Source organism: Rhodamnia argentea, chromosome 3, assembly GCF_020921035.1.
Source record: "Rhodamnia argentea isolate NSW1041297 chromosome 3, ASM2092103v1, whole genome shotgun sequence".
Taxonomy (NCBI): Eukaryota; Viridiplantae; Streptophyta; class Magnoliopsida; order Myrtales; family Myrtaceae; genus Rhodamnia; species Rhodamnia argentea.
Genome location: NC_063152.1, coordinates 2,288,556 through 2,302,445, shown reverse-complemented (window position 1 = coordinate 2,302,445; position 13,890 = coordinate 2,288,556). Strand labels below are relative to the sequence as shown.

The following is a 13,890-nucleotide window of genomic DNA, read 5'->3' as shown; positions in this document are numbered from 1 at the left end:
TCGACAGCGAGCACTACTTTCCAGTCTTCTTCCTCTTCTTCTTCTTCTTCTTCTTTCGCTTGAGCCGTCTATGTTGCACACGTATACACGTGGGTTCTCGCTTCCGATGAGTCTCTGCAAGCTCTAGTTTGATTACATGCTTGTTTTCGCTTCTGTTCATGGCAGTCGCAGAATACCCACCAAAGGAAATGATGGAGGACACGGCCGCGTGCTTCGACCCGAACGCCGTAGCCGCCGCACAAGTGGAAGGCGTGGCATTTTCGGGAACCGACGGCTGTCATCAACAGCAGAACGTCGCGGCTTCCGCAGTGGAAGAGGTTGATCTTCATCGCCATTATCAACAGCAGGAGCTAATGGGCTTCGCGGCCGAAGACGAGGGCGGAGGCGTTGATGATCGCCGAAGCATCTCTCGTGTCGCTCTGGAAGAAGGGTTCCATCGGGCCGGCTCGGGCGACAATGGTTACGGCGATATGAATCAGGTGTTGCCTTACGGTGCTGGTCACTCTTCCTCGACTTGGGACTACGCTGCTCCTGGGACGGAGGGTTTGAGTCACGATGATGATGGTCACCATCACAACATCATGAGCCAGCAAGTCGCCGATCCCTTGCAATTTCTGCAAAGTCAAGCACCTCAGACCTTTGGCAACGACGGCCCTTCCGACGTCTTCGCCTCTGTTCCGGCGGCGGACCTCCTCAATCTCTTCCGCTTGGCCCGATGCTCCTCTTCCTCTTTGCTTCCCAGCTCATCGCTGTCCTTTGCAAACCCTAACTCGCCAGCGCCGCCCCTCCTCTTTGATCCGCTCGTCCACTTGAGCAATTTGCAGCCGCAGCCCCCGTTCATTAGGGAGCTGTTCCAGTCCCTGCCAAACTGCGGATACGACTTGCCGATCCCCGGCTCGTCATCATTGTTTGGCGGCGGCAACAACCTCGAGAGAGGGGAAAATGAAGGAGACGAGGGAAACAATCTAGGGATGGCGATGATGTACTGCGAGGAGGAGGACGGGGGTCATCAGTTTGTGGAGAACAACAATGGGGTCTTCACGTTCGGGAGCGAAATGATGGCGGACATGGACGATTGCCATGTCAAGGTCAAGATGGGGAAGAGGAGGAGAGGGAAGGTGGCCAAGCCTTACACCACAGAGAGGGACAGGAGGTCCCAGATCAACCACAAGTACGACGCATTGAAGAAGTTGATCCCAAGCCCGACCAAGGTATTGTCCTCATTCCTTCTTTGCTTCTTCGACCGCCATTTATAGACACCGGCATTGAATTGGGCTTGTTCCTGTCCTTGTTGTTCTTGCACTCTATGCCTGAAAATGCTGCGAAACTTGGAAATTTAACTTGTGGGTCAAAAATGGGGAAAGTGATGGCTGCCCGTGGAACCGAAATGGAGCTCTCTCACAAGCTCAAGTGTCTGGTTCTGTTGGTGGACCCTAGACACTGAAACCTTCCTAAAGAAGGGGGAGAAGGGAATGACAAAAAGCATACTTCTTTCCAGATTTTGGACGTTTGCTGGAGAAGATGCTTTGGCCCTATCTTGGCGTGCTCTTCTCCTCTTCAGTTTCATTCCAATACTGTCTTAAGTCCATTCCAGACCAGGCCAATAGCATCTGTACTTGTTGCCTTTTATGGCTGTCACATTGTACCAAGAATCATTCTCTCCCCTCTTTAAATGAGCTATATTTAGTACTTGTCATGCCCAATTTAATTTGTTGTTTTTCCTGTGTGGGGTATTAATTATGATTAATTAGGTTCTAAACTGTGTAGCAGTGCTTGTGGAAGTTAGTTTTCCTCCCTGTGCAAAAATTGTTGATGCTTGCTTTTTGGCAAATTTGTTGTGTTTGTGCAATTGTTTGTGTTTGTGTGCATGAAGGGTGATAGGGCATCCATTGTGGGAGATGCCATTGAGTACATCAAGGAGCTCTTGAGAACTGTCAACGAGCTGAAACTTCTTGTGGAGAAGAAAAGATGGGGGACAGAGAGGAGCAAGAGGCAGAAGGTCGAAGAGGAAGGCTTCGACGGGGAGATCTCCATAGCCCGGCCCCCGGGGAACCCGGCGGATCAGTCCTATAACAGGACACTGAGGAGCTCCTGGCTCCAGAGGAAGTCGAAGGTGACCGAGGTGGATGTCCGCATAATCGACGACGAGGTCACGATCAAGCTCGTGCAGCGGAAGAAGATCAATTGCTTGCTGCACGTGTCTAGGGTTCTTGATGAGCTCCAGTTGGATCTCCACCATGTTGCCGGCGGCCACATTGGTGAACACTACAGCTTCCTGCTCAATACCAAGGTTGGTGGGGCTTTCCTTTGTCCGAACCAATTCTCAAAACTGCCTCTTCCCTTTCTAATTTGACAAGAAAATTTTTTTACTTTTGATGGATCTCTCCTATGTTTAGCCGGGTGTAACACACAACTTTATCTCCTTCTTGTGTTCGATATCCAGATCTATGAAGGCTCAACGGTGTATGCCAGCGCGATCGCGAGCAAGCTCATAGAGGTTATCGACCGGCAGTATACAACCACGCCACCAACATGCAGCGGCTACTAGGGTTTGAGGAGGAAGAGAGGAGAAAGAAGATAATGGTATCTGATGAACTGAACGATGCTGCTTTGTTATCTTTAAGTACTAAGGCTAATACGTAGTTATAGAATAAACATAGTAAGAATCAAGTGCTGCTGTTCGGCCATAAAACAAAAGTACTGCTGCAATGTCCCTTTACCAGACTCTTGGGGTGATTTCTTTGATACTTGCTGGACGCTTTGTCGAATCTTTTTTCTGGGTCCTTTCTATTTCGTTAGCATACACTGATCTTGGAGTTTACACTTCAAACAAGTTGTGGTGGTCATATTCATAGAAACAACAAGGTTTCATGACTTTGCTCGGATTTAGACTCGCCTTTTTGCTATTCAATCCATCATCGGAATTAGATTTCATCCGCACAAAGTCGAGATCTTTTTTCGCCTTATATAAGCAGTGGCGTCTGAAGTTGCTAAAATAAGCCGGAAGAAATCTTATGAAACCTTAGACACATGAATATGCCGAGTCTTTCCTCAATATTGAGGTTTATGCAACCATCTATATATCTTCAGCTGTTAATATGGGAAGAGAGTTTTACGCCGATGAAATTGTTAACAGAAGAAAGTTCAGTGAACCTTGATTCGTTTACAGTTGTTGTATTGTTTTATGTCGGGCGTATCAGCATTTCGAAGAATTACGTATTTAGTAGATTCTCTTGAACTTGGCCAATCTTACCACAAATGAGTCTGATTCATCATTTTCTTGACCGAAGCCGGTTCCATCATATAGCCACCGCTCAAACGGAACGTGTTGTTCGGTCATCCACACAGTCCCGAGTCTCATGTGATCATCCTTAATCCGCCAACCGAATGTTAAAGAAAACAAAATTCCTTGATTACCTGTGTAGGCGATGAACCGAACAAAGACTCAGCAAAAGGAGGACAGCTTCTGTATTTCAGCTGCATCAGGAACCTGATCGTGAAGAACCTTCTTTTCGTGCTAATCATAATGTTTAAAAGCAAGTACCAAGACGTCAATATGACCATCCTATTCCATCTGTTTCAAGAAAGCGGAACCAACATCTCAATTATCTAAATCGCCCTCTAACCACCGAGATACAACAACTTGGGAAAGTTGCGTCACGGGCATTCAATACTTGTCGCATTTACTTGCAGCATTTTCTGCCAGAAAGGAGAAAGATATTAGAGAAAACGTGCTTGGACAGGCAAAAGATAGCTGAATGAACTTAAATCAAAGATCCCTAGAATGGCAAAGCACGTTCTTTCGTTTTATATACTTTCAGTTCTACTCACAGCTTCAACCATATTGACTGCTTATGGAGAGGGAAATCTATGCAAAATTCTAGTAGTATAAACTAACACAAGATGCCCGGTACAAGCAATCAAAGCAGTTTCAAACCGAGACCCCATCTGTCAAAGCATCAGAAATCACTTGAAACTGTATCAAGCATATCTTGTTTGGCATAGTTTTGGAATAGATGTTGGAATGCTCCAAGAAAGGTTAAAGCTTCCTTTGCATCTGCCTACATTCATACTTCCCTTCTGTTATATCCCATCATCTCGTCTGATTAAATTGTAAGAAATTCTAAGGAAGGAGAACTCCTTCATTTGTCTGCCCCTCCGCATTTTGAATGCCCCTCCGCATTTTGAATGCCCCACCCACCCACAGAACCAGTCTGTAATCATCGAAAGCCCACTCTAAACATTTCCTCAAGCAGTGATTTATTGGAATACCCATAAATAATCAATTCATTGAACAAATGAAGTCACCCATTTATGCTCGTGCAAGGAGTTTCGCTAACTAAAAATTATCATCATCACACTGATTTAGATGGGCAAGACCAAAATTTAAGATGACTACAATGCATCCCAAAAAAAAGACTTAAAATGCATCATTCGAGAAAACAAGCAAGGATAAGAAAGAGCATCAAATCATAGCAGCTGGACAAGTAGCTCACCTATTGTATGTATTTGGGGATTTCGCCCCTCCGCAACAGGGAGAGAGAATACTCTGCAACATCTATGAGGTCCTCAATGTTGTGGATGGATCTCTCTTCGGCACCCAGCATGAAGGTGGCTTTTGCCTCGGCCTTCTTAGATAGTCTAGCAGCTAAAGTAAGAGGCAGTTTCGGTGAATTCAGGCTTCGCAAGATTTGGCGATAAAGAGAGAGAACCCGTCCCCTGTTCCTCGCAAGATCCTCAGCCGTCGCCCATATTAGACCTTTTGCCATTTCTCAGCACTGACCAACAAACAAAGATAAATAAGAGCACTCTATGCTTGTGGGTGAGGCAACAAGTTCTTGCCATTATTAACTTTCTTCACTTCCATTGAAACACCAACAAACTCTCAGTCACTAATCACTCGATGCAAACAACAAGGCCATGCAATTGGACTCGGTCATTTCAGTGATGAAAGATACAACCTTTCCGAAGAACTCCTTCAACTATGAACCAAAAATTCCGAATAAGAATTGTCTCACAGGACTTTCGTCGAACACTTGTCAGACACAATTATTACGGCCCCTCCATTTACAAAACAACCGCCCACAAAGTGAAGGGTACGAAGAAATGAGTGAAGAAAGCCGACGATGAAAGATAAAATTGAGCCTTCACAATCAAAATCACGTCGAATTCAGCAAAGAAAATATGAGAACTTGCGAAACTACAAAGAGTGGGATTGGGTAAAGTGATGTACGCGAAAAGCACGAAGGTACCGGTTCGGGGAGCAATCACCGGACTTCAATCACCGGCGGGCGACAGGGTGGCGCTGCTCGCGGCGGCCGCCGACGGAGCTGTGACCGGCAGTTGGTGCACCAGAAATTCTAGAGCTGCCCGGCCCGGCCTAGGATTATAGGAAGAGGTTCAAGTCTTCATAAGTTCCAACAACAGAGAGTCCAATTTTAAAAATTTGTTATATTTTTAATTCATGGCTCTTGATTATAACAGTACGCATTTTCAAAGTTATTTTTTTAAATGATGGAAGAATTAGTTAAATGTATAGATTGCCATATGACACGTGTAAATAATGTCAATAAATATCATAATTTCTTTACAAAGCCACAAAAAAAAAAAGGAGAAGGAGATAATGACTAGAATTGGCAATTATCAAATGAATATGTTATTACACACATAATAAATATAATTTGAGTTCATTTTCTAAATTTCATCTTTCAAATAAAATACAAATATCTTGTCATAAATTTTTAACTGATCATATGTAAATTTATGTAGGAGACAATTGTTCTAATTTTACTATCTTCATTTGCTCAAAAATCCAAGAACAAGCACAGTCTCTATCGATGAAAAAGAAAAAACAATACATTTGGATACTTTTTTTTTTTTTTGGCTAAAGATACATTTTGGATACATTTATAGAGAGAAAATCCAAAAGTTTCAAATTTTACTTTTGTCGGTCTCCATCTTTGCTTACTTACAACAACCCATTTTTTAACCTATTTGTATTTACTTGGGTTGTATATGAGTTTGGTAAATTTAAGAAATGAGTAAAACATGATTTTTAACTTATAAAGCTTAGTCAAATGTGGGTATTAACCCAACTCATTTTTTATTCATTATCGGTTCGTGACCTGCAGCTTCCCAAGCATCATTTGCAAATGGCCCTCAAGTATATTAGTTTATATTTTATACTATATACATTTTTTATTTTTTATATGTAAAAGCAATAAAAAATAAAATTAAACAATGTAAAAATTGTTTTGAAACGTTTCCCCTGCCCATTGCCTTTCATTCGCCGTCGACCACCATTACTAGAGAAAAATAAGAATAAAAAAGAAAATAAAATTTAAAATAAATAATAATTTATAAAAAATAATAATAATAATTTTACTACTAAAAAATTATTTTATAAAAATAAAAAATAAAAAAATCAATTGCACAAAAGTATTTTAGCAATATCATTTTTCTTAATAAATAACAAGAAACAAATATTTCATAATTTGATTAAATATACAAGATTTAGGTAATACGAATTGTGTATGGATTGAGTATGAGTTGGGTCAAATATGGATCGGTCGAATATAGATTATTAAATTTGTATAGTATGAAAATGTATCCAAAAGGGTTAAATGGGTCAATATAGGTCGGACTATATTCCTCTCGACCCAAAGCGGACTCGACTCACCTGTTTGACACCTCTAACAACACCTAACAGACACTCACCAAAAGTAAATTGGCATGAACTTTAATGGGATGTTTTTGAAAAAAAAGTGTGGATTTAAAACTAAAGAAGAGATTATTTTCTATATAAAAAAAAATTAATATTCTTTAGGGGAGAAACTGATTTACTGATCACATAAATTTTCAAAAAGGGTGACACCACTTATCCCTTGTCAGATTTTAGCAATCACAACAGTGCAACCATTAACTAAAGAGCATTCTACATCACTGGACTGCCAAGTGTCAATGAACATTTGTCTGTGTTTGTTGCCAATTGTCGCTCAAACCACCACCAATCAACTGCCACTTGACAACCCACTAAGAAAAACACCTGCATAAGGTGAAGAGCTGGGATTTCTCGAATCTAAATTTGAATTGTTCGTAATCTTAATCACTGACTTAAGACTCGAATTGTTGATTCGGATCCGATTTAATTCTTGAAGCTAAGATTAGGCGGTCCCCAAGTTGAAGACATTGTCACTAGATAGAATAGGTATGAGTATTTGGCTCGACCAATCTAAAAAATTTCGTATCCCATTCAATTCATGAGTACGGAAAACCAAATTCGTAGTTATGTCTCCTCTTTCGGGAATCAAGTTCATGTCCCCAGCATCATCATGGTGGTTATAGATCATATTTTGATAAAAAAAATGTGAATTTTCATTACGACTAGGGGCTATGAATGATAGATCAAATTTACCTAAGCATAGATAGAGTGATGAACATATCACTCCAATCACCTTGAAAAGGCGAAATGACATAAATGATCCTTAATATTTGATCCAATGTGCAATATAGTTCATGAACTTTTAATTTATCTAATACGGTCCTTAAACTTTAATTCAATGTACAATGATGTTCTTGAACTTTTAATTTGATCAATATAGTCCATCAACTTTTAAAACATAGTACACGTTGAGTTAAAATTTAGGGATATATTGATCAAATTAAAAATTAAAAAATTATATTATATATTAAATTAAAATTTAAAACTTATTTGTGTCATTATTGTCGGAAACACAGAGGACCAATTCTTCTTTAAATTTTAATGCCGCTCGCACCTGAAACGATACTAGGCTGCAAAAATGTAGCCACTAATGGCCACGTGACATGCCTAGCACAAGCCACCACCACTACCCCCCCCACCAACTTCTACACGGACAAATACCCAAACACGAGGGAAAATACATCGTGTTGACGATTGACCCACCGCCACCTCTCTCTCTCTCTCTCTCTCTCTCTCTCTGCCCCCTTTTCGATACCAACAAGCCCCGGATTGTCGTGTTGTAGGTCCTGTAGTGGGGGTATTTAACAAAAAGCAAACAAACCCACCAACCCTCGTCGCCACCCACTGAATCCTGGCACTTGAAGAGCACTAAAAAACTCAAAAAGTTGCGTCCTTTGACGACGGTGAGCACCAAAAAAGCTCTGGCCTTTGTTGGGTTCGCGAGTAATGGCTTCGAGGTTGTTGTGGGCTTCGAGGGCTGCTTCTTGTCTCAGGATCTCTGTTTCCCACAGGGGATTCTCTACCGGTAAGACGAGAGGACAGTTTTGTCTTCTTTTAATCCTCTGTTGTTACGATGTTTCTGATCATGAGCTGATTCGTAGATCCGAAACGCGGCGGTTTCGATTGTGCGTGGCAGTGACGATCTTGGTTTCTCATGATATTGGGAATGATAGTGGTGCCTGTGGTTTTCTGTGAAAAAGGACCCATTTTGAGGAGGATTTCGTGTCGTGCTTGATTTGATTTGCTGTATTGTTGGGTTTGTTACACTGCCGAGACGTGTACAAATTCTGGATGGAATTTGTTTGGTTTTCTCAAATGTGATTCATATCAGTCCTATCGTGCTTATTCGCAAGGTGTACGGACAAGCAAACCTTTAGCAGATCTCAGTATTCGAAAGTGGTTTCGTTCAAACGACATTGGTCGAGTATGTTGCAAAGACGACATTTTTGGTGTTTGTTAATTGGGCTTAGAATTTCATCACTTTCTTTCAGCGAAAGTATTGACGAGAACACTAGTTAATTGTGATAGGCACTGTTTGATACTGGTGGGGTCGTCGATGGTTAATTACGTTAAGCAATGTTTGATCCTGGAGGTGGTTCTCAATGGACGGTAGTTATCAGACAATAATTTGCATAAGAAGATGATGTTGTTTTTGTGTATAGTAAAATTAATCCATCCGGTGGGCGATAAAATTGAAAAAAGGTGATAGTTGGCACGAACACAATGGCTATGGGATAAAACCATGGTTTAGATCGGGATCATCCCAAGGGTGATGATCAGCTGGTAGCCTACTGATGAGCAGTTTCATCTGATACAGATTTAGTCATGACTACATAGTAGTTGTGGATGTAGGTAAAATAGTTTTTTCACAAATGACGAGGTTGTTCTAGAACTGATTCATTTTAGAAGCGGCATAGTGCTTTCTATTATGTATGTTCAAGTGATCGAAAGATTAGAAAGGCTATTATGTTATTGTTACTCTTAGTAAAATGCCCTTTTCTTGCCAGTTGTTTATGCAATGGAGTGCAGGCTTTTCATACTATTGACTTGGCAACTTGCACAATGTGAATTTTCTTTTTGTCTTTTCGTAGACTATTTACATGCACCTGCCTTGACAAGTTTCAATTCAAATGGTTTTGGTCTGAAATTTTAACATCTTTTACGTGTATGCCAGGAGTGCTCGCACAAATTTGATACTCCAACATTTCGTAGCTTTCTATTTGCTGAATCCTTTTCTGCCCTATTTTCTATCCTGTTTTGCAATTTCCCACATCATTAAGATTTAAGGTCACAAGTGAGAGAAAGTGCAATTCATGTTTTGATCAACTTGTGGCAACAATGACAATCTTTGCTAGATTCTTCATGGTGGTTCTTAGCTTCCTAGTTCTTTCGCTCATACCTTTCTCTCGTACCACAGTTCTGAAAGATTTTAAGTATTGTGACTCCCATGAGTGGGTGAAAGTCGAAGGCAGTTCTGCGACAGTTGGCATTACTGATCACGCTCAAGATCATTTGGGTGATGTCGTGTATGTCGAATTACCAGAAGTCGGGACACCTGTGACCCAAGGCGAAGGTTTTGGTGCGGTTGAAAGTGTCAAGGCCACCAGCGATATAAACTCCCCTGTTTCAGGGAAAGTTGTTGAAGTCAATGAAGAACTCAACAATGCTCCTGGCTTGGTAAGTCTCCTATTGCTCTTCCACTACTTATGACACTCTAGATTTTCAAAACTTTCTTGTTCTTTTAAGATTGTATGCTAAGTGGACATAAAGGTTGAAATAAATTTAATTTCTCTCTGAGCTTCTATTTACTTTTTCTCTACATGTTTGTCTTGCGAGTCTACTTTTCTCTTTCTGTTTACTGCCTTGGACCTTTCTCATTAGTTATTCTGTAATCTGTAGATTAACTCAAGCCCATATGAGAAAGGATGGATCATAAAGGTTGAAATAAGCGATGCGGGCCAACTGAACAGCCTGATGGATGCTGACAAGTACTCCAAGTTCTGTGAAGAGGAGGATGCGAAGCACTGAGGGAATTCTTGACCCGAGTACCCTACTCATGTCAAATTCTGCAATGACTTGTTTTTCTCCCGACGCCTTTTCACTTCTTTCCTGACATTTATTTCTGAATGCATTTTGTCTCGAGTTTCTCTAATGCATCTGTTCTGAGTGATTGATTGGTATAATTTGGATTTCAATTTGGCTAAGCAGGTAGAGTCCATTCATTTCATGCTAAAAGTCTTGCTAACTGGGGAGAAAAATATCAGCTCTGACTTGTTTGAAATGTAGTACTATTGATATGAATCCCAAGCTTGTCACTAACATGATACTTCGCGGGTTCGAGAAATAACCACAGAAAGGATTGTATCTTTGATAAAAGAATCTCCATTGTGTTGATGCTGAAGACTTGATTTAGTTCTAAGAGGTCCTGGGAGCAAAATTGGCATGTGCATTGCTTCCTTTAAGGATGCACCTCAGTTGAGGAAGTATTCCATATCTAAGTTTCCAGCCCTGTCATTTCCGTAGTAGTTGTCGATTTTCTTAATCAAATCTGTATCGCTCTCAAATTGTGTTCTCGTGTTGTGTCAAGTATCCACAGCCCTACTGAGCGATCCCGATATAAGCATTGTAATGTTGTAGGTATATGAAATGGAACTTCTGTAGGTAAAACTTAATCAAGACCCCTTCCTTTATTGTTCAAATGCTTGTACAAGAGAGCTCAAAACTAATTGCATCCAAAAGGAACTTGCAGCAATCAGTGTAAGGGCAGTATCTCAGAATCCATTAACTGCAGCACCATTCATTGAGTTGAGAAACCATCCATCCGATACTGTCGCAAACTCAGCGAAGATGATGCCTGGTAAAATATGAACAGGTTCCTCCATGAGCAACAGGGAGATGCAGTTGAAGCAAACAGAGAAGTGACTAAGCATGGAGGATAACATGAACAAACCTTAGTGTTTCTTTTGTCGCTTTCCGGACTTTACAACGGATCGTAGGGAGGCTGAGGCGCTGATGAGCTTCGTAGCGATGACAACCAGAGAAGCCTGCAAAAGCGCGCACACAGAGAGCGGAATAATCTTTTCGCCCGAAAGAACAGTCCAGTGTTGTTTACGTATGCCAGTATGCCAAAGTGCGAGGATGATGAAAATTATCACGCACCGTAGTAAACTCCATCGACTTCGAGCACATCAATCTGCGATAAAATTCCATCGGAAACATTACAAAGTCAGTAAATGAAGGTGCTAAAAGCATGCCGGAGGGGCAGCCGACGGATATGCTAATGCAGCTACTTCTCCAAACACCTGAAAACTCCATAGTTAATCTGAGCTTCTACTTCTCTTTTGTTCTTCGGCATAAGAGCTTCTGTTTCAGTCAGAATGCTTCTGTACTGGTTTGGTTGGTCCAGGATCACACATGCTAAAACAGACAAGCACCAACTCCCCAGTTCGACTCCAGCCACATTGTGCACACACACACACACACACACACACATTGGATCGACGAAGTTCCACATGCTGTCTTAACCCTGATCAATCTTGTCTAATCTTTAAAAAAAGAATGGAGAACGAAGGGTTTGGACCATTTACGTACAGGGACTTGGAGACCGATCTCCCGGATACTGTCCATGAGGTCCTTCACCTTGACCGGATCGTTCGCCCTCGTTCGCATCAACGGCCTCCTGATCTTGTCCAGCGGCAGCTCCACGATCACCGGCCCTCCTCCTCCTTGGCCCTGGCTTTGACTCCGACCCGGAGCAGCCCCTTCAGAATCCCAGCACACCCACAAGAAAAGAAAGCAACTTTAGCAAATCTAATGCACAGACTCAATCAATAAAAGCCTCGTCCACAAGAGTCCGCAATCCGTCAGCAGAATCAGACGACGCCCGCCGAGAGGGGCGATGATTGGGAGATTCACCGTTCGATGAGGCGGAGACGGAAAGGCTCCTCCATCTGCCCGTCGTCGGGAGTTGCAGCACGAAGCTCGCCATTTCTCAGCTCCTCGAGCTCCTCGTTCGTCTGCTCAGCTCTGAACCGAACCTGACGTAGACGGCTCCGTACTTCGAGATATCTTAAGAGACGAGAGGACTGGGATCGAGCAAGCAAGACTTCGTGGAGGCCTCGAATTCTTTGAGGAAGTGGTCTCGGTTTGTGGACCGTCCAAGAGTCCACGTGCGTGATTGGGTCTTGTCACGTGCGCAATATGGGACTCGCTGGACTGTCCCGTGCGCGCACGTGAAAGTTGTGGACAAGTGGTCTTGTCCCGGGCGACAAACTCTCGACACGATATGAGAACACGACTTGAAATTGAAGTAGAATTTATCAAGTGAAATCCGAATTCGACTCGATACGATACTTGGCTAGTCACATGGGTCTAAATTTGATAGCTCTGAAATTGATCCTATATATAGTTACGATTATACTTATTCCATGTTTATAAGTAGCTGCATTCCTAGTTGGGTCTAGTCTCGGAGCCATGCTGATCTGGTCAAGACATAAATCGAAATCAGGCTAATTGATGAAACCTTTAGCGAGTTGAGCTCGAGCTTGGCACCAAGAAATCAAACTCTATCAAGCATGGGCTTTCCCTTGTTCTTTTTATGTGTTTGGGACGGATTGTGTAATCTAGAAAAAATTACAAATAAGGGTCTAAAATGTTATCATTTTGTCAAAATACTGCTGTATTTGATCGTCCGAATTTCTAGTCGGGATATGACTAAATAGGATAAGATAAAAAATCCAGGAATTTGATTCCGTCCGGTGAACTGCAAATTGAAAGTGTGATATCTTTATATCATATTCCGTCCATTATTTAATAGAAGCTGGATATTAATACAATGATTCTTGACTTGTACCATCCGAACGCTCTTCACCGGAGTCGACGCTGCCGATCTGCGGTCGCTTGTTGGATCAGAGCTCGAGAGGAACATCAAACACCACCAACATTCCTACATTTCAAACAGTTAATGGATCTAGTTATTGTTTATGGGAGTTCACACATTATAGGATTCACGATCTTAGTTACATCAAGCACCTCATCGAATTCGAGGCATGGGATCCATCCTTTCTTGTGCATATAGTTGATCTCTTTGGCAACATAATCATTCGATAGAGGAGGGAGGTAGGAAAGGGTCTCGAACTTCCTGTTGTTGATGGGATTCCACGTCTATGGAATGGAGCAGAGGCAACTGAACAGCAAAAAAGAACAAAAAAATGAAAAAAAAAGGAAACTGATGATTGAATTTCAGTGCAAATCCAGAACAGCTTTGGATCATTTGATTATCTGTGCAAACGTTGCCTTCGTGCTGCAAGTTTTAGAACCATTGGAGATAGTTCTTTGGCGCCATCCTACATAATCTTTCTCCGGGGAACAACTTAAATTGTTGTAGTTGCAAGCCAACATATCCTCATTTGACAACAGGAGCGGTAAAAGTCGATGGAGACACAAAGAAATGTTCGGTTTCATTTGAGGCCGAATATCATTCTAATGAAATGAGGTCCCTCCTTTATTACTCTACCAATGAAAAAAAAAAAAAAAATTTACCTGCCAGAGAAGTTGTCCATCACCGCCGAAGAGGTGAACTTCACAATTGGAGTAGTAGCCCGCCGCCAGAGAGGCTGTTGGGCATGGTGGAAAGGTGGATGGGGTGTGGCAGAGAGTTGGTGGCTTGA

General features: G+C 41.9%; 4 protein-coding genes across 9 annotated transcripts; 2 read left to right on the top strand and 2 right to left on the bottom strand.

Annotated features, from left to right (window-relative positions):
* Positions 1-2,768, top strand: LOC115752424 (transcription factor bHLH91-like). The gene is made up of 3 exons (XM_030690601.2): positions 1-1,211; positions 1,874-2,290; positions 2,444-2,768. Exons 1-3 carry the CDS (start codon positions 159-161, stop codon positions 2,546-2,548), a joined length of 1,575 nt encoding a protein of 524 aa, XP_030546461.1. The 5' UTR covers positions 1-158; the 3' UTR covers positions 2,549-2,768.
* LOC115752431 (sulfiredoxin, chloroplastic/mitochondrial) lies at positions 1,437-12,299 on the bottom strand. Of its 3 annotated transcripts, XM_048275946.1 has the most exons (7): positions 12,137-12,299; positions 11,813-11,982; positions 11,381-11,414; positions 11,172-11,265; positions 11,050-11,075; positions 7,861-7,866; positions 1,437-1,447 (listed from the first exon to the last, which is right to left on the bottom strand). In XM_048275946.1, exons 1-5 carry the CDS (start codon positions 12,207-12,209, stop codon positions 11,060-11,062), a joined length of 387 nt encoding a protein of 128 aa, XP_048131903.1. In that variant the 5' UTR covers positions 12,210-12,299; the 3' UTR covers positions 1,437-1,447; positions 7,861-7,866; positions 11,050-11,059. The 3 variants fall into 3 exon arrangements, with proteins under 3 accessions (XP_048131903.1, XP_048131902.1, XP_030546470.1); XM_048275945.1 differs by lacking the exons at positions 1,437-1,447; positions 7,861-7,866 and adding an exon at positions 10,886-11,019; XM_030690610.2 differs by lacking the exons at positions 1,437-1,447; positions 7,861-7,866 and having other exon boundaries at positions 10,886-11,075.
* On the bottom strand, positions 3,476-5,403 carry LOC115752432. Of its 4 annotated transcripts, none has more exons than XM_030690611.2 (3): positions 5,234-5,403; positions 4,497-4,778; positions 3,476-3,699 (listed from the first exon to the last, which is right to left on the bottom strand). In XM_030690611.2, the coding sequence occupies exon 2, from the start codon at positions 4,767-4,769 to the stop codon at positions 4,497-4,499; it is 273 nt and encodes a 90-aa protein (XP_030546471.1). In that variant the 5' UTR covers positions 4,770-4,778; positions 5,234-5,403; the 3' UTR covers positions 3,476-3,699. The 4 variants fall into 4 exon arrangements, with proteins under 4 accessions (XP_030546471.1, XP_030546473.1, XP_048131904.1 ...); XM_030690613.2 differs by having other exon boundaries at positions 5,272-5,401; XM_048275947.1 differs by lacking the exon at positions 3,476-3,699 and adding an exon at positions 3,987-4,214.
* On the top strand, positions 7,975-10,389 carry LOC115752430 (glycine cleavage system H protein 2, mitochondrial). Its single transcript, XM_030690608.2, has 3 exons — positions 7,975-8,246; positions 9,639-9,898; positions 10,121-10,389. Exons 1-3 carry the CDS (start codon positions 8,168-8,170, stop codon positions 10,247-10,249), a joined length of 468 nt encoding a protein of 155 aa, XP_030546468.1. The 5' UTR covers positions 7,975-8,167; the 3' UTR covers positions 10,250-10,389.
* Positions 12,300-13,890: the final 1,591 nt, after the last annotated feature.